The sequence below is a fragment of the Hyperoodon ampullatus genome (assembly GCF_949752795.1).
Source record: "Hyperoodon ampullatus genome assembly, chromosome: 5".
Lineage (NCBI taxonomy): Eukaryota > Metazoa > Chordata > Mammalia > Artiodactyla > Ziphiidae > Hyperoodon > Hyperoodon ampullatus.
In genome coordinates, this window is record NC_136918.1 from 76,466,302 (window position 1) to 76,489,121 (window position 22,820).

General features: G+C 54.7%; 1 protein-coding gene across 1 annotated transcript in view; it reads right to left on the bottom strand.

Annotated features, from left to right (window-relative positions):
• Nucleotides 1-298: 298 nt before the first annotated feature.
• The window catches only part of LOC307053238 (death-inducer obliterator 1-like), a gene marked incomplete at its 5' end in the record, with an annotated part of 28,863 nt that continues 6,341 nt past the window's right edge, over nucleotides 299-22,820 (bottom strand). The window contains 16 exon segments of the mRNA XM_079704593.1: nucleotides 299-741; nucleotides 745-977; nucleotides 980-1,021; nucleotides 1,024-1,333; nucleotides 1,337-1,400; nucleotides 1,402-2,291; nucleotides 2,294-3,474; nucleotides 8,580-8,775; nucleotides 9,583-9,672; nucleotides 10,398-10,551; nucleotides 10,996-11,524; nucleotides 11,748-11,883; nucleotides 12,147-12,251; nucleotides 12,411-12,527; nucleotides 13,064-13,223; nucleotides 13,471-13,948. Coding sequence (XP_079560719.1) covers nucleotides 463-741; nucleotides 745-977; nucleotides 980-1,021; nucleotides 1,024-1,333; nucleotides 1,337-1,400; nucleotides 1,402-2,291; nucleotides 2,294-3,474; nucleotides 8,580-8,775; nucleotides 9,583-9,672; nucleotides 10,398-10,551; nucleotides 10,996-11,524; nucleotides 11,748-11,883; nucleotides 12,147-12,251; nucleotides 12,411-12,527; nucleotides 13,064-13,223; nucleotides 13,471-13,948 — 4,964 coding nt within the window. The 3' untranslated portion in view covers nucleotides 299-462.

Sequence of the window (22,820 nt, forward strand, 5' to 3'; positions counted from 1 at the left end):
ACCTGTAAGTCTGGTGTTTCTCAACATTCCAGAGACGAGCTGACACAGCCATGCACAGAAACACGCGGCCGCCTGCCCCGAACCCTGTGAAGTTAGCTTCTGGAAACAGGTATCACAGATGAGAAGATGTCAGGAAAGGTATGGCTCTGAGGTCCACTAAACTCCCTTAAAATTTACAACAGTCAAGTTATGAGAAAAGATAACTTTATACTCTGAAAAGCAATATGCTCTTGTAGATACTTTCCCATTTCAGTACATTCAAATGGACACGTTAAAGAGTTCTTAGTTTTTTGTTTTTATTTAAAAAGCGTCAGAATTGTAAAGGTGTGAAATTTTGTAAGAAATAATCACACACAAAATTACAGTAATTTCTCAAGTCCAGAAGGTTCTGTCCTGTGCGTCAGCTCCCAGCTCTTTCCAAGACCACCTGCTTAGCACGTGAGCGCGGCTTCACGGGCGGCCCTAGGTCTCGGTGGCAGGGGTGGCGCCCCGCGGGGCCGCGGCCTTGGGGTCCCGGGGTCGCTCCGGGCTCCGACTGCGGTCCCTGCGGCACTCCTCCTCGCGGGCCTTGTCGCCTTCGTGGTCCCTGCTGCAGGACCTCTCCCGCTCACGTCTGCGGTCGCGGTGGCAGCTCCGTCCTCGGGCCCAGTGCCACTCGCGCCGCTCGGCCCTGCCCGCGTTGCGCTCGCGGCCGCGGTCCCACTCGCGGCCAGTGTCCTTCTCGCGGGGTTGGTCCCACTCTCAGCCTCGGTCCCAGTCCTGCTCGCGGCTCCAGGTCCGGCCGCGTTCCTGCTCCCAGGGCTTCCCACGCTCCCGCTCGCGCCGCCGGTCCTCGAGGGCCTGGCCCGGGCGGCTGTCGGGCGGCGGGGCCTCGGGCTCCTCCGGGGCCTTGTCCCGGGGCCGCCCCTTGCAGCCTGGGCCTCTGTACTCGTGGCCCCTGCCCTCGCGGAATTCGGCCTCGGGGCCTGGGGCCGGCGCGGTGGGTGGCTGCGCAGCTCCAGCAGCGCCCGGGGCGCCGGTTTGGCTCTGGGGTGGCCGGGCCCTGGCAGTGGAAGTGTGGAAGCACCGATTCGCTCTTCTCCGGGAAGGGAGTGGCCCCCCGGGGCCCCCCAAAGGGCAAGGGCGCCGCTGCCCTCTGGCCGGTGAACCTGGGCGGCGAGTGGACCCTCTGCTCTTCGAACCGCTGAGGCTGCATCCCCCTGGGTCCCGGCACGAATCCAGGAGCTTGGCCCATTGGGCCTTCAAACTGCCCAGGGTGTGCCCCCTCGGGCCCACAAAGTGGCCCGCGGTGGGGGCCTCTCTGACCTCTGAACTGAGGGGGAGGAGGGCCACCTCAGGGTCCTTTGAACTGTGACAGCACAGGCCTCCTCTGGCCCCCGAACTGGAAAGGCGCGGTGCCCGTTTCCCAGGAACGGGGCCTGCTCGGGCCCCTCGCTCTGGCCAGGGGGGCCCGAGGCCTCACCGTACGGGGCCTCCGGGAACTCCCTCTTCTCCCCGTGGGGGTCCTTGCGGTCTCCAAATGGAGGCGGCCCTGCTCCCCTGGGCCCGCCCACGTGGGAGACGGATGGGCCCCTCCCATCCCTGTAGGGAGGTGGCCCGTGTGGCCCTGAGAACAAAGAAGGGATGGGCCCGTTTGGGGGCCCGAATCTGCCTGGTGGAGGCCCCCCTCTCGGCCCATCGTTATTAGAATTCTCTTCCGAGAATGGAGGGACTGGCCCCCGTGGGCCTGTGAAATTGGGGCCGTGAAGGCCCGACATCCCGAGAACGCGCGGTGCAGGCTCCCGCTGGCCTTGGAACTGGGGCCGAGGCACCCCTTTCTCTGCTGCGGTGGGGAACGTGCCGGCCCCCTCAGCCGGCCTGGGCTGTGGCTCTCTGTCTCTTTCGGTTTCAGCTGCCAGGGAGTCACGTTTTTCGGGAAACTGAGCATTTCTCGGATCCTCGTACTGGCAAGAGCCCAGAGGTTTTTCCTGACAGGCGTACACTGGACCCGAGAAAGAATCCCTTCTTCCGGGAGGGTGGAAGGTCTGGCCGTCGTGCTGCCAAGGGAAGAGGGGCTGGAAGGAGGTGCCCTGCAGCGTGGGCAGCAGCACCTTCCGGGCAGGCCTGGCCGCGCCCTCCGCGCCCGCAGGCCCCGGGCTTTCTGTGGGCTCGCGCAGGGGGCCGTCCTGCTTGGCCGGCAGTGGGGCCTCTTCGCCCGGAGCCCACGGTGGAGGGGCTGACTCTGGCTCCTCCTGGGCTGGAAGTGGCCCCGGGGGAGCAGCGGCCCCTCCGGGCGCTACTCTGGCCGGCGGGGGCCTCGGGGCGCGGCCTCGCTCTCGTTGCTCTCCGTGGCCAGCCGCCGGGCCTGACGCGGGTCCCGGCTCAGCCGCGCCTCGGCGCTCGGGCCCGGGGCCTGGCTGCCAGCGGGGGGCGCGGCCGCCTTGGCCGCGGCCTGCAGCTCCTGCGGCAGCAGCGCGGGCTTGGGCGGCGGCGGCGACATGAGCGCGTCCGACACGGAGAAGTGGGCCATGGAGGCCCCGACGGCCGCCCTCTGCTGCCTGAGCGCCTCCTCCTGCTCCTCCACCTGCTTCTGCTGCTCCTCGATCTGCTTGGTGAGCTCCTCTATCATCTGCTGCCGCTCGGCCAGGGAGGGCGCCTGCAGGCCAGGCCCGCCGTGCGCGTCCACACACATTCTGGTGGGCAGGTCGTCCACGGTCACTTTGGCTTCTTCTAGGATCGTCTCGTCCTCCGGGTCATAGGCCACCTCCTCCCGCTCAGCTGCCTCAGCGGCCTTGTCCGCGTCCTGGCGTCTCCCGCGGTCTCCGAGCTGACTGCCCAAGGCTCTCTCAGGACCGTACTCTTCCTCGGGGTCATACGGCCTGTCGTCTTCCTCCTCCTCCAGAGCTCTGTCTTTGGAGAGCTGACCAAACTGCTGGACAATTGGGTCCAGCAGAAGCGCCGACGGCACCCCGCCGCCGGCTTTGGCTCTCGAGTCTTGGTGGGGGGCTGGGGCCGACTCGGCAGGCTCTTCGGTGGGGGTGTCAAACGCCTTCTTCTTCCCGAAGAGAGTCTGCAGGATATATTCTAGGGGTGAAGAAGAGGAAGTGACAGAGGAAGCGGCCACCGCAACCGTCACTGACGCGGGTGATGCTGTGACAGTGTTCGTGGCTCCTGGTTTGAGCGACGACGGTATCTGTAACCCGGAAGATGAGGCCGGCGCACCTGGTGCTTCTGGAGGAGGGGCTGGGGGTGGGGGAGACCCCGGGGGTGTGGTGCTCACAGCCGCGTTCCCTGGGCGCAGCGGGTACTTGCGGGGCTTCTTCTCAGGGAGCAGGGCTGCTGGCATTCTGGGGTGGACGGCATCCATTTCTTCTTGTGTCTGAATACGGGGCCGCTTCTCCTCTGTCTTGTCTGATTCGCCAGCATTTGAAGGCCGCTGTATTTTTTGGCAGATTACTAACCCCAGTATTATGTTTGGACGCGGTGACTCAAGACCTAAAAAGCAAAACAGTTGTGCAAATTTTAGAATCGAATTGTAGCTTTTGTCCTTCAGGGGTCAACTCTGGGTGTGAAGGGCAGCGGGGGGATGGTTTCCAGAGGGAGGAGGAGGGGGAAATTCTGTGGCAAAATAGAACCAAGTGTTCGAAGACCGGCCGCAAAAGACGCAGACTGCACCGCGCACCTGCCCAGCCTGACGGGCCCACAGACCACAAAACCAAGGGCCCAATGCACACGCGCATTCGCCCAGTGCTAAAATTATTACAGGTTTTCAATTATACACAACGCTAGGGTAGAGGCGCGCTGGGGGAGGTGGGGAAGGCCAGCACGCACACACTCCAGGCCGTTCACCTACTGGGAGTGAAGCCTGTATGTACCAGGATGTTTTCTAAACAAACTCTTAGCCGTGTACCTTCATTTGCCTCTTGCTACAAATCAGGAAGGCAGCACCCCCTTTCGACTTTAACTTATGAGCTGCAATATGTAAATTAAGCTATTCATACTAAAATTAAAGGTTCAATTAAGGACCAATTCTACAACTCAATTATAATGATCAACAAAATTATACGGATCGATATAGCACACGCCCTTCGGTAAGTTCATGAGTCACTGGTGTCAAAATGACAATTGATGGGAAAAGTGATGCTGACCAAAATGCCTAAAACAAATGTTCTTGCAGGTTTAGAAAGACATTCAATGACCAGTAACTTCTCAAAAGCTACCGAACGCTCAGGTCTCTGTCAACACAGGACGTGCGGCTTAAAGCCCAAAGGTGTTCAGGACAGGGGCAACAGAGGACACACCACGTGGAGAACACGCTGGGAATTTCAGAACATTGCACAGTTCTTAAAACATAATGATTTCTTAACAAATTCTTGGTCCACACATTCTGGATTGTGGTGCACTGGACCAGGAATGCTACTGTTTCTGTACGGCTCCGCCACCCTCACAGTAATAACAAACCTGGAATACCAACAGGGGAACAGAGAAGCCCACGTCACAGATCAGTAAGTTAGGGAGAAACGATAAACACGGCACCAAAATTTTGTTTCAACAGCATATTTTAGGAGGCTAAGGCACTGCGTTAAATCCAGGGAGATGGGGTCCTGTCCTCGGGAGGTGTGCCAGCCCTACAACTGGCAACAGCTTTATATGCCTCCTAACAAAAAGGATACACCCCAGACTTGGCAAAATTCTCTAGACTCTACCCTTTGCGGTCACAGGCATCACAGCTGAGGGTAGGATTCAATTACTTAACATTTACATTTGTTTCGAAAACAGTAAACTCCCTGGAGACCAGCATCTAACTAAGCAGCTAGTATTTTTAAATGCTTTCAGCTCTCAACTACTTCATCTACACACACCCGTAAGCGATCTAATAAAGCTCCAGAGTTGGAGGAGTGTTAGTTATGCATTTCCCCACTAATCTTCCCCAGGATTTGACATTTGAATTGGGCTGTTTTTGAAGCAGTCAAACCTTCTCTACTTCACCTGTGCACGTTATGGCTGCATGGAGACTTGAAATGTAACTAGCACCGTGGAGATGACTGACTCGTGGAAGAATATGATTCACAGTGCTACCGGGGTCTCGGCAGTGACCTTCAGGGAGGTGAGGGCACGTCTGGCTCCACCCCGCTCCGCACCCTCACGACAGGCGCCTGGCAAGGGCACGCTGGACACAGTCAAAGGGCTACTACCACTGGGGCGGTGGCAGGGGCAGCTTTCCCCCGAAGGCCCCATTTTCTGCCTGGGGCCCCTGTGGGCGCGCCCACTGTTGAGTGTGACCCCTGGAGAGGAAAGGGCGCCCCGAGACGGCGCAGCAGCAGTGAGCACGCTGGCTGCGTGCAGAGACAGGGCTCCCTCTGGGGGCCCGGGGCGCCCCGCCGGCTCCGCACAGGGCCTCTGTCCCATGGTTACAAGGGGGGTGCTTACTTACCGACCTCCCTTTGAGGGTAGTGGTGAGGCTTATGACTCATCAAGTAGATGAGAACTAGGTGGGAGGCCACTGAACTATCATTTCCAGACAAGGGGTACTGGTCAGACTGAGCACCGGGGTGTCGGCACCCCTGCCCGACCCCCTCCGAACTGCGGGAGCAAACGTGTCCACAATGAACCGTCTGGTTGAAACGAGCCTTCCTAGCTGCATGTAGGTCCCCGAGTCTTCACGGTGAAAGAACGGGTCAGCCCCAGACCACCCGTACAAAGAGAGAAGTGGACAAACCCAGGGACGCGGGACAGCTGAAAAGGTGTGTGTGGATTTCCTGAGCCAAGACCCAAACCAGGATCTGTGTCCGGGTGTGTCAGCAACAGGGCCGCGGGGGAAGCAGCCCCCATGCACCTTGGACGTGGCACAGCGGGAGACGAGGTTTAGTTTTAATTAATAAACCAGCTGAAAGCTGCCCAACTATCAAATGAGGCTTTTACCCCTAAATCAACCTGGCATGCTCCACTATTCAGTATTTACAGTGAACACCTTTTTATGGTCTGAGTCCGACAAGACAAAACGTCCACACCTGCGGGAACAGAAACTGTGCTAGAGTTAGCAACAAACATCCTCAAAGAGGACTTGGGCAGAGACCCAGCAAATACAGGGAGAAGCAGCTGCCCGCACGCCACACTCGGCTCCCATGCAGACTTCGCCCGCTCCCACTCTTGGGTCCCTAAGACCTGAGCAAAGCCAGGGCTCCGCGTCCCAGTGAGGAGAGCGTCGTCCATCCGTCCGTCCGCCCGCCCGTGTCCAGGCGCCCCCAGCGCAGCACCGCCGCCTGCACAGCCAGAAGCACACTGGCGTCGGCTGAGGCAAAGCAAGGTGGAGACAGTCCTCCCTCACAGTGCACCTGGATGGGCACCAAGAGCTACCAAATGGTTCAAATTCAGACAAACAATGGCCAGTTTCCATGAAATATTCATTGATTTCAAAGGAGAGAGAAGCACTTTCCATTCAGCACCATTTTGCCTTTGATTACAACATCTGTACACAGCTACGCAGGAAGACACGCAGAAACTGAAGACGTGCTTTTATCTGACAATACTGCAACTCACGGAAACGGTCTGCTGTTCAGGAAGCAGTTAAGAGTGAGGACAGAAGGCAGACACCACGGATGGAGCCAGCCTAAGAGAATGGCCCTCTCCCGGCAGTGCCTCGGAAGGCAGGTCCCTGTCCTCTGCTCAGGGTGGTCCACACCTTAGATGCCCGAGGGCCCTCGACAGGCGCCCCCCACCCCCTCGGGAGGGCCGGGCACCCTGGCCTAGGCCCAGCGTCCCATCTGACTGCTCTTCCTTCCGTGAATAAAGCCCTTAGAATTAAAAACATATATACTAAATTAAACAAGCTGAGATTTAGAAGCCCTTCGATTGAAAAACAAAGTCTTTAAAAGTTTATGGTAAAATTTCCCGTACAATCACGTTTCCAAAACCCCTCCTACTACTTTATTTTAATGAAACATTCGTTCTCTATTGTGGATGAACACCTGCAGGCTTTTGAGCATCCCCTTCAGGAAGTGACAGCCTTGGCAATGCAGGTGGAGGAGTGATGTCCACTCCGCTGGTCATCAAGTGTGGTCACTTAGCAGATGAGGTGGGCGCCCTGCCCAGCCTTCCTTGTCCCCGTGTCACCCCGGAACACCCAGCGCGGCCCCCTCCCTCTGCCAGCCGGGCCCCAACCCAGCACTGCACCAGCTCCCGCCGCGGCTCCGACCGGGGGTTTCCTCGGTGGCCCCCGCGCCCCTGCCTCCTCACCACGCCTGACCTCGTCCACCTCTGCCCCCCTCAGGGTCTGTGTGTGGCCCCGAACCTGGCAGCCCCCTGCTCGTGTGACAAGGTGCACCGGGACGGTGTCAGGCAAGACCCCATCGCGGGCTCTGCAGGTGGAGCCGTGAGAGGGGCTCCAACACGGGTGAAACAGGGCTTCGTCACCTCCCAGGTCCCGCTGCTACAGACGCGCAGAGTGTGCGTGTCACAGGATCTACGCTCACACTAGGCCCCGCACGGGCTTCCGCCCTTGTGACTGACCGGAGGCTCTTCACGGTATCGGGAAGTCGGCTTCACCACCGTCACCCCTGCCTCGGGAACACGGCGTCCAGGGAGCCGGCCGGCGCCCCGGGAGCTGCCCGCCAAGAACCTCGGCCACAGCCCTCCCTGCTGCCCGTCAGGCGGCACCGCTTTAGCGCGAGGAGTGGGACAGCCCTCCGGAGAGCTTGGCTTCTAACGTGTTTGGCACTGAGACAGTTCCGTGTGTTGTGTCAGGGGACACGAGCCCTGCGGTCACGGGGACCGACCAGGACGCTGGGCCCAGCCGCAGAGCTGCCGGGGCGCGTAAGTGCCTGGCCGCGGCAGGGGCGCTGGCCATGGACACGGAGGCGCCGGGCGCGGGCGTAGCTACTGCCTGTAGAAGCAGGTGCTTCAAGAGCCCTCACCGCGGGTTACACTCAGCATCTTTTAGGCTTAGCCGTTTTGGGGGCGCCATGGACAAGGAGACACTCCCATTTAGGCGAGACTTAAGTCCCGTCAACTTCTCAGGGTTAAGGGGAGTTGGGTCCCCAGAGACCACGCCCCCCTTGGAATCACCCTTAGCTCCCTTGAGAAGCCTGAACTTTCTTTCTGGTCAGCCTGGAAATAATTCTTTAGAAGCAGCACTTTCTAAGGAATGAGTGACCAAAACGTGGTCTGCCAAAGACACGCATTCGAGCAGCAGATTTCAAAGTGACTATTTCTAGAACTAGTTCCTGTCTCTCAACGCTATTTTTCGTTTCTCCTCAAAACGAATGCCTGCAGCCAAGAGGCTCTGCCTGACGCCTGCAAGGAGCCAAGCCCGCAGGCCAGGCCCAGGCCCCGCCCTCCCGGCACTGCCCAGCCCCTGCCAGCAACACCCTGCTCATGCCAGGCGGGCGGGCTCCGGACAGGGTTGTCCCTCTTCACAGGACTTTTCTAAGACAATGCACACCTTCCTCAGGGGACCTCCCGTGCCACCCTCCACTATCCGCTGCTTCACCCCTGTTCCCAAGTTCCGCTGCCAAAGGCCGGGTCTAGGTGAGGCACGCAGCTCGCTGGGACGGACTCCGCAGGGCGTCGGGGGGACGTGTGGGCGGAAGCCTGGGGCCTACCTGGTCCCTCAAAGGGCAGGAGTTTGGAGGGGACGGGGTCCGCGGCGCTCAGCGGGATCAGGTAGAAGTCCTTGACGTGCCTGCTGTTGTTTACCACGACGCCGAAGCGGCCGCGGCTACTGAAATAGGAGTACAGAGACATGTAGGCCACCTCCTCCTCCTCCGTCGCGGGGTGGAAGCGGATCAGACACAGCTCCTGCAACAAACAGAGGGCGGGGAGCATTGACCTGCGGCCACTCGGAAAGGCAGCCCCTTCTCCTTGCACCTAAGCCCCCAAAGCAGGAGGGAAGCGAGGAGAGAAGCGACCAGCCCTGATTCTGACTGTCACAGCCCTGCTGCCCAACACATCAGAACAATGAGCTGCTGAAGAGGACACAGGCCCGAGTCTCAAGACTGCTGGGTTTGATCTTGGTTTCGGAGGACTTGCTTTAAAACTACTTAGCCCCACCGTCCTCAACACAGAGCCCACCTCCTGGGGCTCTCGTACTGATGGGGTACTCTGTGTGCAGGGCCAGTCTGGGGCAGCGTCTGACACAGAGCTAAGTGACCACTAAGCGTGCGATGAGCTGCCCGCAGCTCCGAAACGGGAGGGCTGAACTAGACCAGGGTCATAACCCTTCTGTGACCCCAGTAAAAACCAGAGCCCCTCCCCCAAAGAGCACTGCACACGCAGACACACAGCTGCGTCCGCATCTCAGCGGTTCACAGACTCCAGCCCAGCCGCCTCCCCCGACCTCTCCTCCATCAGCTCAGACAAGAAGGGACACAGCATCTGTATTTCTAACTCTGAACCACACATGCGCTTTCACAAAGCTTCCACCGTCATGCTACTCAGACCCCCCTTCACAGGTTAGCCAGCTATCAACTTCAACGTCCACCTGCAAACATCTCACCAACTAGAGACATTTCAAGTATTAACGCGCAAGATGAGACGTCAAAAAAGAGCCGTGGGTAAACAAACCCCTTCTTCCTTGGGTGCAGAGGTCAGACTGTGGGCAGGTACCTTAGACACCGAAGACCTGAGTTTGCCGACGTAATCCCAGACTGTCTTCGGGGCAATCCGTCCGCCGATGTGAATTGTGTCGGGCAGGTCCTAAGTGAAATGAGCTCTGATTCAATGGCCGGTGGAACCGTGGCCGTCACAGAGACAGACCCCAAACTACCCGAGATTCACAACTAAGACAACTGCAACTATCCCAAACACAGCGGCAATAACTGTGTCAAATGTTGCTTAGTTGACTAACATCCGGGATTATGAGTGACCAAACCCAAGGGTGGTAGGAGGATAAGCTTCTGCTAAATAGGATGACATTTAGCAAAGTGTGTTACTGTTGTCTTTTAGGAACATACACATACAGGAAAGATCCAGGTATGTCTCAGAAGAGACTGAGCACTCTTTCTTAAGTCTGAAGTGCTAGTGCTGTTTCGTTAATTTTGAAAAATAAAAGACCTGTCACGTGTGCCCCTCCACACCAGGGCAGGTCACGCGTGTCTGGCCACACCTGCAGTGGGCACATGCACACCCAGCTTTTGCACAAGCTCTAGCGGAACAGAGGGAGAAGGAAGACAAGCTTCAGCTTTTTCAGAAAAGAGGGAGGGTCTGATTTCTCATTTCAATTTTCGCCACTGTCCAAACTGCGTAACCTGCTGACTCGGCCCGGCAACCCTTATTTTGCCTTCAGAGGTGCTTGTGCGTCCAGACACTCAGCAGGAAGGTGGTCACACGCCTGACTCCAGCGCCGGATCAGAGTGCCTTTGGAAAACGCGCGCGTGCACGCACATGCACACACACACACTTCTCTCCCTCCTGGTTCTAACCTCACTGAGATAATCAAAATATCCAGAGACAGGAAACGCCTTAGTGACAAACTTCGCTACACTCTGCATGTTAATGAATCCTTTCCAAATGGTGCTGAGTTGAGACAAAAAGAGGGTGGTATCTCCTTCTGGAGGGGACTGGGACTCCGAGATGCTGTAAAACAGAACCACAGAAAATACGTGAATCTTTCTCTGCCCAAAGAATCCCCAAGATTCATTTATTTATTTATTTATTTCACGTGTTTATAAAAGCAAAGTGAATTCCTGCAAGTTTTGATAGCTTACTTTTTCAAATTAATTACCTTCATCATAATGATATGAACACATTCTGGTCAAAGAAATATAAACTATATAGGCAATAAACTGGATGGCTGTAAATTCAAATTCCAGTTTTCAACAACTATATGTCTAAGGTGATAATTAGTCATCCTAAAACTGAAGCTTTAAAAAAACGCCTTTCTAAAATAGAAAATTGAGGAGAGTTGTATATCTGGGTGGATTTCCGAGCCGAACGACTGAATCACTCATTACTGCTCCTTCTCTTCATCTGAAAGAAAGGCCACAGCTCAGCTGCTCAGACCACACACGGGGGCAGCACCTGATGCTTGGCGACGGCAGGACCGACAGCAGGTATCTGGGCTCGGGCAACGTGGACGGCTTCACCAAGATGGACTTGGGCACCGTCACGGAAGTCGGCAGAGGCTTCGGGACATCCTGTCGGGGCTCTGCTGGGTGGGCGCTGCCTGGGCGGGCTGCCGAGGGAGCCGTGCCCGTGCTCGGCCTGCCTGGTGCAGTCCTGGGGTCTCGGCCGGACACCGTGACTGTGGTGAGCACTGCGCCGCCACCAGGGGCCGGGCAGGGGGCGCCTTCCAGGGCGGAGGGCTCGGGGTGGCCATCCTCTGGAGGCACCGGGAGGGACTTTCCCTCCAAATGGGCGCGAGCAGGGCTTTCCAGGTCTGGCTCCAAGGTGTTTTCAGGCAGAGTTTCTGGGGCCGCATCATCGGCTGAGCTGAGAGCGGGCTCAGAGGCAGAGCTGTCCCGCTTGGACTTTGAGTCCTCCTTCTTGGCACAAGTTGACCACTTTTGTCTTTGCGGAGCTGGCTCATCTTCCGACGATGGAACCTGACCTGGAGAACAGAAGGCAGGCCTTCGTGAGAAGTCCCACACATTCGAGAGCAAAGCCTTCCCACGGGTAGACAGACGATCACTGCTTTAAAACAACCACACTATAAAGGTAGGGGCTCACTTCCGAAGCTTAAAGAAATGATTCTAGCCTTTCCACTGTGTGACTTGGTTTGAATGCAGCCGTCCTGAGAAGGGTCTCCACAGTCTCCCCCCAGATCTGCTCACCTGTGCAGATCTTACAGTTCCGGTCAAAGAGGTGCGTGCGGTGCTGCCCGGTCGTGTCCTGCAGCGTGCCGCCGCCAAGGCCCAGCAGCGGTACCGCGCTCCTCTCGGGGGCCGCCCGCACCGATTCTTGCTGCTCCTAAAGCACAAGAAGCAGAGGAGGTCATTTCTTTCCCACCCACTCTCCAAATTAGCAGCACCCATGGGAAAAACATCTCACGTGATTAAGAACCACTGAAAAAAGAGGAAAAGGACTACTGAATACAAGTCCTCGAGAAGCAATACAACTACACACACTTGTGTCAGCTCAGTGTCTTGCCCAGTAATTCAGGCACCTAACAACGCCTGGAACGGAATCATCTTTGTCAATTCTCGTGAGCACTGGAAATCCTAAACGCTTACATCACAATCTGATACTGGCGGAGAATCTTCCATATCGGGAATAGTTTCCGGTTTAACGGTCGGCTTCTTACTCTCATTATGCAAGTTAGTTCCGGACTCCATCACCTAAGATGAAAAAGACAGACAAACGTGAACCCTTAGCCCTTCTTTCCCAAGGGGACTCTCTCATGCCAACAGGCTATTAATTCACTCTGGGGTGGGGTTGGGGGCGGCGTTGGTGTCAGGCTTCTGGCATCCGCAGCCGCCTCTCCCGTCGGCACACACAGGATTTGACGATCTCTCTTTCCACATGGAAAGCCCTTTGGAGACAAGTTCTTCTGGCTTCATTCTCACAAGTTTTGCCAAAGAGATTTCTTCACGCAGAACACGATGCAAGAGCCCCTGTAAACAAACATCTCTTGTTCACTCGTTCAAAACCCTCTAAGATACTAGAGAGGATGTGGAGGTGGGCAGCAAGGCAAGCCCCTGCCTCGCGGCAGGACGAGGGCCCGGAGCCTCCCATCGATGCTTGGAGAACAAGGGCCCTGAATTCGGGCAGCTCATCTCCAGTATCCCACCGCACTAACCCTGCTACAAAGGCCACTTCACAGAAAACACAATTGACTGAAGAAGGTACAGTGTTAGGGACAAAGGTAGAAGAAATCCCTTCTGCCAGGGGGTTAACAAGGCGAAATGGAAAGTCAAGAGTATGTGCCCTGCTTCTAAACACAGGCAAGAGGTCAAGAGGCCGATCCAGACAGCGTGGGCCCCGGCAGGCACACAGGCGCGCAGGTGGCAAGAACCTCAGCACGCGAGCGCCTGGCCCCACGGGAACAGCATGCCACTCACCCGCAGCCGCAGGGGGACCCAGTGCCCTAACCCAGGCCTGGGCAGCCCCTGGCCAGGACTGCCCCCGCTCCTGACGGTCGGACACGCACCTGGTTGTTGGGGTCCTTGAGGTTGAACATGAGGTTGCGGTACTTGCTCTTGTACCGACTGTCTGTGACTCGGAACAAGTTAAACATCTCCTTCTCGAGGTGCAGTGCAATTTTTCCTACTTCATTTTCTGTCATGATTAAGTCATCGCTGTCAGTGACTCTAGATGGAATGAAGAAAGCCCCACGGTAACTGCTGCACTTACCATGCCACATGGGATCTCAGCTCCCCAACCAGGGATGGAACCTCGGTGCCCCCTGCAGTGGAAGCGTGGAGTCTTAACCACTGGACGCCAGGGAAGTCCCACATGGGACATTTTTCATAAACAGCAGGGCCATCGTGAAACAACCACCCTTTACGTGGAAAACTTTCCACTTTAACAGATAAGAAACAAAGTGGAACAGCCCACCTTTTCCACAAGATCTCCTTCAAGGAGCGTCGTATGTTTTGCCGAATTTGAGAATTTGGCTGTGACGAGGCAGGGCGCGCGGGGCCCAGGCGTCCCGGGGCTGGAGAGGCCAGGGGAACCGAGGTGGTCCCAGGCTTCCTGATGGCGCCCACCGAAGCAGCAGAGCTGGGGAACTTTCTGGAAGCAGACGTGGCAGCAACAGGTGCCAGCCTTGCCTGCTTGGCCGAGGGAGCGCTGCCCGAGGGGGAGGGGGCAGCCGAGAGCCACGGCCTCTTGGGGATGGTGCCCTTGAACCCCGGTGGCAACTTTTTGATGGCCGGTTTGGCTGCCGCCGCATTTACAAAAGGAGGGGACTTCTTTGGAAGGAGACTTCTGGGCGAGGGTTGCTTGAGGCCCCCCGAGGAGCCTGGAGGAGCCACCTTCTTCGGCACCGCCGCCACCGCCGCCTTGGCCTCTGCGCGTCTGTCCTCCTTCACGGCTGAAAGGAGAGGGGCCGCTTAGTGAGGCAGGGGTGCAGGGGACCCCACACAGCATGTGCACCCGAAACCAGCAAAGCTAATAACCAGGCATCACTGTGAGACAGATTTAAAGAGGATTTTTAAAGTAACTGTTAAATTCACAAAAGGAGTGTAAACAGGGCTACCAGCAACATTTACGATACTGAATATACTTTGTTTCAGAGAGAAATGCTTTAGTATTAAAACTTTTACTCCAACCGATAAACCAGTAAGCTATCAAAGGCTTGATTTGAACCGTTAGCTTAGCTTGGAACTCCAAGGCCAAATTTCGCTGTATCAAGAGAAGGCATAGATTTCAAAGACCACTCGCATGGAGAGTCCCAGTGCAGTTTTTGGTGAACAGGAGCTTAGAAACTCTTTCCAGGGTGGATCAGACACATTCTCTTTGAATGCATATCCAAGCCCCACCTCGGGGGCCCTTGGGGCACTGGAAGGACTAGCGAGAGTCCACCCTGGGGTTAGGGGCTCACAGGTGCTCATCGTCCTCTTGGACAAGAGTCAACTGGACACGGTTAATAAATATAGAGAATGTTGGCAGAAAACTGCAACATGGGGGGAGACCAGTTACTTTTACACTAGGAGCTCGGTGGCAGGAACGTCACCTGCTGTCATTCACGTTCCCATTCACACCCCTCTAGTAGCAGCTCGCTATTGGGTAAGACAGTAGGTTAGCACTTTTAATGCAAACAAGGATTACAGCCCAAAGCCAAAATGAGAATCTTTATGCCAGTACTTCGCATGGACTGATTCCACTTAATCCTGTATCAGACCATCAGAATTACAGTCAGAGGCAAGCAAGGAGGTTCATCCTAAGACCAGTCCCTCGGTCTCAGGGGCGAGCGGCCCAGCAGACGTCCATGGGGAGCCGTGACGGAGAGCTGGGGCGTGTTCCCAGATGGCCCCGCTCAGGCCCACCGCCCAGAACGTCTGGGACCCAGGGCAGAACGGGGTGGGGGGGGCAGGCAGGTCCAGGGAGCAAGCCAGGAGAGCACAGGGACACCACCTAGGGCCACGTCACACAGGACCGACGGAGAAGCCGCCTCCCCAGGCGCAGGCTTTTCTCAAACTACCCACAGCGCAATGAGCCCCCACATGCTAAACAGGAGACTTCGAGATGCTCTAGCAGCCTTCCGATTTTACACAGGGCTTGAACACCCACCAATGCCAGTCGGCTGCCGGTGCTTCTTGCAACTGTCCTAGTGAAGCAGGGAGAAAATCTGAAGTCCGGGGACAGAGGTGAGACCCTGTCTACAAATAAGGCCTGACCCCACAAGAGCCCCCAAGGCGTTCACAGCCTACACCCTGCGTGACCATCCTGGCGAAGGGCCAAGCGCTGCCCTCAGGACTGCCTTCCTCCAGCACTGGTCAGGCCAGTTCAGCCACAGGTGTTAAAAGCCCAGGGACCGCAAGAGTTTTCCATTTCATAGTACAGGTGAAATTACCTATGTTTAGAAACTTTGCAACAGCGCTACACACATCCAAAACTTAGAACCGTGTCAGAAGTACTTCATTGTTATCAAGCAACCATCCTGACTGCAAATCTCCTATTTTCATCTCACAGAGCACCCCCCCAACCTTATGTCCCCTTGTCCACGGTGTCCCAATCACTGGCCCCACGTGTGCCGGCACCCCCGGGCTATGCTGTCCAGGCTTTCCCAAGACCACCCGCTCCCCGCTGAGCAGCACGCTTGTGCTCTACATCCACCCTGCTGGCTGTCACCCACGTCCCGTCAGCAAGTCACAGCTGTCTGACAAAGGACGAACTGGCCACGTCATAGGAACTAAGAACTGTGATTCTACATATATTATTCATCAGCTCAAATCCATATTCCTAAGGCGCTACCATACCTCAGTACATGGAAACTTATCTTTACCAGCTCAGCCTCGGCTAACGGGGTCCACAGCACCTAATCTAGGCGGGGGGTGGGGGGAGAGACTGCTAGAGCTTAAGTTAAATGAAATGGACAGAGGCCCCTCTTCTTGGGGGAAGGAACGAGAGTGGAGTGGAGCAGGACGCGGCGCCAGCTGTGACTGCCAGCAGGGGAAGAAGGAACAAACCCGTCCGGATTAAAATCGAGTCCTAAAACCAGCTCACTCACTGACTTTATACAAACTTTGCTGAGATTATTTTAGTAGCACACTTTTAAGCAACTCTAAAAAGCTGGCCTAAGGGGCTTCCAGAATTCTCAATGAGGCACCCATGATGGGGCCTCAAACAAATCTTATCATGTGACATTTACATTGTTTCAAGTGAGAATTCCTGTCGACTCCGAACACATTCACTCCCTAAGATCAACGCTCCTACTGGTCTAACCGGTGTTTTGTCTCATGCAGGGAAAACAGAAGCCAGGAGCTTAATTTTAGGACATTCACAGTACAGGTGATTAAAGGGACCTGCTATCCAAGAGTGGTAACGGCAAACGAACGTACTCTATTTAAAAAGCAGGGGATGGCTTTCCTTAACCATTGTGCTGCTCTTCTAGAAGATTAGCTGCTTCTGGCTTTTAAAAGTCAACTTTCATTATCCCTCACCTGCGTCTCAGAGCGTATGTATGATTACATAAATAAAAAGTTGCTAAAATGTGGAAACTGGTGGACCCCAACAAGTCAGCTCTATCCCTCTTCTACTTGGAGGAAAAATGCTCAAAACGGAAAACAGTTGCATGTGGTCCCACCGTCAGCTGGATGCGGGTTAGCTGCTGCTGGAATGGCAGTGACACCATGTAGTGCCAAAGCGTCTGACAGCGACAGAAGCATTACTTCTGAGTAGAGCTAAAATCACATTTGCAAATTCTTCATCCAAATTCCCTTTTAACTGTATTATGTGTATACATTCACAGAAGAGCAAGGCGTAACCAACCGACCTCGAAGCGCCAGTTCTAGAACAGGACAGCAGCCCACCCACCCCCGGCAGAGTGGCTCCAGCAGTGGCAGGGCCCCCCAGTGCTGCCAGCTCGAGGCAGGGTGATCACCTGCCCACGTGCCGGACAGAGACGGCCTCCTCGGAACGTACACCCAGTCTGGGCCATCCTGGGGGCTGCCGATGGGGAAAAGAGTGGCCCAAGTTCCAGGCCAGGTGCTGTCTCGGGGAGCAGATACAGGAGGAAAGGCTGGCCGGTGGCCAGGCCACCGCCCCACATGACGTCGTTTCTGCTGGGTCTGGCCATGGGTTTCTACTGGAAACGAGTTGTTTGTGGTGAAGCCCGGCAGGAACCAGGCAGGCCGGTGCGCTCAGGGACCAGCAACAATCTAACTGGCTAACTTCCCAGTAAGCATGAAACTGGGGGCCTTGCCACACGGCAAGGTGGGCCATGCTGCTATGGCATTGCTGGCCACTGGGTGGCACTGGTGGGCCTTCGAGGGGACAGGAGGAAAAGGGAGTGGAAGCTGTGTTACTGGGAGCAGCCAGTGCTGTGCAGCACCACAAGGAACCGGCGCCTGGCAAGAGCCGAGTCGCACCGCACAGCACAGCATCGCGCGGCCCGCGCCCACTCACAGCTCAGTGACAGCCGTTGCCGGGGTGGGCCCTCACAGGGACCACTGAGAAACCCTGAGGGACGGTCACTGCTTTATACCTTTTGTCCTGCCCCAAAGAGGTGCCAAGTTACCCTAAAAATCCCCAGATATGAGGCTTTCAGTCACACTGACACGGTGCGGGGTAGGGGGGGAGACACTACTCAGAATGATTGGCTGTAAACGCCAAAGGAATCGAAGAGCTTCTGATGTGACCAGGCGCCAAGCAAGCCCACGTGGTGCAGGTCGGAGCGTCCCCTCCCCGCCGCCATTCCCACAGGGCCCCAGATCCACCCAGGCTCAGTGGTGAGGCCGAGGCAGCTACCGCCACAAGGCCCGGGTAACGTAACGGGACCAGCCAGGGCTCAGAGGACACAGTGGACCAGCGGCAGGGGTTGGGGGGAGTGGACTCTGCTCACTGTGACATCGGTTCTAATTTCAGCTCAGCCTGACACATGTACAAAGACGTTTCTCATTACAACTTTGTTTCTTGGCTGTCAAGACTTTAGTGTGAAAATTCAAGTAGCAAGAGAGAACCATTTTACTTTTGTGCCTTTGCTTAAATAGTTTGCAGTGAATTATTCCTGTAGAAGTTATGCTTACACAGAAACAGAGACAATCCCCACCCAAGACTTGGGAGGCCGGATCTCCATCTCTGGGGCCCTCACGCCAGCTGCCCTCCATCGCTAGGGGTCTGTATGTGGGTCCACAGCCAAACTGCCATGATCTGGGGCTACACAAAGCTTGTCCAGATTGACTTTTTTTTACTGATGTGCAGTATTTGAGCGACTTACACCTCAAGAGAGGTGCACAGAACCGGCCGTAACAAGCTTGCAAAAAACGAAGTACGCCTCTGGAGGCAAATGGACCCTTCCTTCTTTTCAGAGTTTCACAGATTTTGAAAACCAAAACCCAATTCACGTTGGACTGGTAATGTATGAAAAAAATGGTCACATCATCCTTCAGCACGAACCACGAGAAGGAAACGGGGCCGAGGCTGTGTGTGAGGCAGGCGTTCCACTCTCCTGTCTACGCCAACTGGACTGGCGGGGACTGGCCGCCAGACCTGACACTCAGCTGCAAGTAGAGCTGCTGCTTTCCCTCATCTCCAAAACCCGCCAACAGGCACTTTCACCACTTTGACAAGGTTCAACTTTAACTGTTATCTGTGCCTGCACCATCTGCTACTTCAAGCAACATGATGGGGTCGAGGGCATGATAAGACTCTGGGTCACAGAGCCCGCGGCACCTGCTGACCCCGGCGGGTTTAGCTGCCGTTACCTTTGGGCTCGTCTTGCTGACGCCTCCAGGTGCACGGCAACGCCCCGACCTTCGTTGACAGAAATCAAAGTGGAAACCCTTCTTCTCGATCTTCCAGGTTTACTTCTTTAACTTTCAGAAGGTAAGACTATGACTATGTGTACGGTGAGGTGCAACACGCAAAAAATCAAAAACATTACTTTACAGCTTCAAGTGTACCTGAGACTCCTACACCGTGTGGGAGGGTTTACAGCTGCGTCTTCAGAAAGATCCCTTGGGACTCGATGCCACCTAAGGGACTCTGCCGCGGGACCGTCTGTGAACAGTGCCACAGGAGATGCAGAGCCCCAGAGGCCACATGAAGGCCAAAGGGCAGGTGAGGTGAGCAGGACCAATCCTGCTAGAAACTTCTACCCCGACCCCCCGCTAAAGCACAAGAACTAAGGGGGGCAGCCAGGATACATCTGAGGGTCTCTGTCAGAAAAAGTACATGTACATGCAAAACCTTCCCTGCACTAATTTTCTGAACAGTTGGCTATTAAAAAAAAAAAAACCTGTAAAAAGTAAAACACTTAAAAACACGAGAGAATGCCAATGACCAAGAAAATTCCAGGTATTTGGATAACATTAAAAACAGCTGTCAAGGTAAATCCTTATCAGGACAAGTTTTGGTTCTCTCTCCAAATGGGGGGAGGAAATTGGTGAGATGTACAAGGCTGCTTTGTCCCCACCCACATTTTTTTGCCACTGCAGATCTGGAAGAGACAGAGACAAACAGCTCGTGTAGCTGATAAAACATGCCTCTCCCACCGTTCCATTCCTACCAAACACCCCTTGGTCCAGGCAGCGCCCCCCATCTATGTCACCATGGGGACCTGTCTTCTCTTACTACCTGTGAAGCGTGCTCCCGGAACTCACACCACCGATCCCTGTGAAACCCACGCCCCCAGATCCACTTCGCCACAGCACAGGAACCGGACATGTGGCACACGGAGACCACGGGGCAACGCTTACGTCAGGGCAGGATGCTAACACATCACTGGACCTGGGTGCACAGGTTCTGCCAGGGGTCCCCATTTCAATTCTCAAACCTACATGGAACTGCAGAACTCTGATTTTCTAGTCAAAATTTATTCAGGTCCCCAGAGTTTCAAGTCATCTCGGAGCCATTTAGGGAGCCCCAAACATGGGAACATGTACCTATGCCTAACACAATTCCACTTCCAAACCCTAACCAACCAGGGCCACTTTAGAAGAACATCTTCAGCCCTCTTCGTGCCTGTGCCTGGACAGTAACGAGAGGCGATGAAGAGGAAACGAAGAGAAACCATGAGGAGGACTACGAGACACAGGGACCTGGGGGGAAATACAATGGCAACTGTTTCCCTAAGTTACACTGTTTTTGTTTTCAGAAACTCTGAAAAACAATGTAAAAAACTCATCAGAGAACAAGTGGGTGTTAATCCCATCACTGTGAGGACCTTAAGATCTACTGACTGTCCCACGAGAGAAGCAGGTCAGAGCCTCTGTGTAGCAAGGTCTTGCCCACGATGCTCAGGAAAGGCTGCCCTGAACCCACAACCCAAGGCCAGTGCCAATGGCCTGGGAGAAGTGGGGTGGGGGCAGAGCACCTCCAGGGGCCGCACACTGGCTGCCTAAGGATCCACCCAAGACCTGACCCGAGTCCAGGGCAACAGGGAAAACGCCCCCTCCGAAGAGCTGTCCCGGCATCACCTGCACCCAGAAACATATCACGCTCTGCAGCCAGGGAGGCGGCTGGGGGCGTGGTGGGGATGCAGGGCTCTGCTGAGTGTGTGCGGGGGGCCCCCTCCCATTGTGCCTGTGTGTGGGGACCCGCGGAAGGTCCACAGCCACTGCCACTGTCAAGTAATGGTTTGGGGAAGAGGCAGAGGCACAGCTGCTACTCACCGAGGCTCAAGTCGGGTGTTGACCTTCGACCTTTTACACTCCTCCCAATCATCTTTTGGGAAGAGGACATTTCTGGGATAACAGAAAATGATCAGAAGCAACTAGCTCAACAGCATGTCCCTTATGCAGGCTACAAGCTGTGGCTATCCATCCACGTACTTCTGAGACATAAATGTGCTACAGTCATCAAGACAGTGTGGTACTGGCACAAAAACAGAAAGATACATCAATGGAACAGGATAGAAAGCCCAGAGATAAACCCACGCACATATGGTCACCTTATCTTTGATAAAGGAGGCAGGAATGTACAGTGGAGAAAGGACAGCCTCTTCAGTAAGTGGTGCTGGGAAAACTGGACAGGTCCATGTAAAAGTATGACATTAGATCACTCCCTAACACCATACACAAAAATAAGCTCAAAATGGCCTAAAGACAGAAATGTAAGGCCAGAAACTATCAAACTCTTAGAGGAAAACATAGGCAGAACACTCTATGACATAAATCACAGCAAGATCCTTTTGGACCCACCTCCTACAGAAATGGAAATAAAAACAAAAATAAACAAATGGGACCGAATGAAACTTCAAAGCTTTTGCACAGCAAAGGAAACCATAAACAAGACCAAAAGACAACCCTCAGAATGGGAGAAAATATTTGCAAATGAAGCAACTGACAAAAGATTCATCTCCGAAATTTATAAGCAGCTTATGCAGCTCAAGAGCAAAAAAAAAACAAACAACCCAATCCAAAAATGGGCAGAAGACCTAAATAGACATTTTTCCAAAGCAGATATACAGACTGCCAACAAACACATGAAAGAATGCTCAACATCATTAATCATTAGAGACATGCACATCAAAACTACAATGAGATATCATCTCACACCAGTCAGAATGGCCATCATCAAAAAACCTAGAAACAATAAATGCTGGAGAGGGTGTGGAGAAAAGGGAACACTCTTGCACTGCTGGTGGGAATGTGAACTGGTAGAGCCACTATGGAGAACAGTATGGAGGTTCCTTAAAAAACTACAAGTAGAACTACCAGATGACCCAGCAATCCCACTACTGGGCATATACCCTGAGAAAACCATAATTCAAAAGGAGTCACGTACCAAAATGTTCATTGCAGCTCTATTTACAATAGCCCGGAGATGGAAACAACCTAAGTGTCCATCATCCAATGAATGGATAAAGAAGATGCGGCACATATATACAATGGAATACTACTCGGCCATAAAAAGAAACGAAATTGAGCTATTTGTCAGGAGGTGGATGGACCTAGAGTCTGTCATACAGACTGAAGTCAGTCAGAAAGAGAAAGACAAATACAGTCTGCTAACACATATATATGGAATTTAAGAAAAGAAAACGTCATGAAGAACCTAGGGGTAAAACAGGAATAAAGACACAGACCTACTTGAGAATGGACTTGAGGATATGGGGAGGGGGAAGGGTAAGCTGTGACAAAGCGAGAGAGAGGCATGGACACATACACACTACCAAACGTAAGGTAGATAGCTACTGGGAAGCAGCCACATAGCAAAGGGAGATCAGCTCGGTGCTCTGTGACCATCTAGAGGGGAGGGATAGGGAGGGTGGGAGGGAGGGAGACGCAAGAGGGAAGGGATATGGGAACAGACATGTATGTATAACTGATTCGCTTTGTTATAAAGCAGAAACTAATTTAAAAAAATGCGCTGGGAAGGTGGTCAGTGAGGAGGTGATGTGCAGAGGAGGGGGGTGGGGCAGAGGGAAGAGAAACCCGGCCTGTGAGCAGAGCCACCACCTCCTTGAGGCCGGGCTCCCCGCCCCTCCACCCCAATCTTCCCTCAAAAACCGGGAAGTCAGAACTGGGGATAAGTAAGCACCCACCCCTCCCCCAAACCCCCGCCAGCTTTCCTTTCTCACTGTGCGCCCTACATCTGACCACACTCCGAGCCTGGGGGCAGTCTCCCGATTCTGGTCCACAGACATGGAAATCAACTGAATTGAAATCAATCACCCAGGGTTTTGTGGCTACACCTCGGTTTCCCTTTCATTCTGTCACGTGCCTATAACCAAATGAGAACATTCAGCCCAGGATTCCAACATGACGGCTCCCCACCCATTCACAGCTGGGCGATGCTTA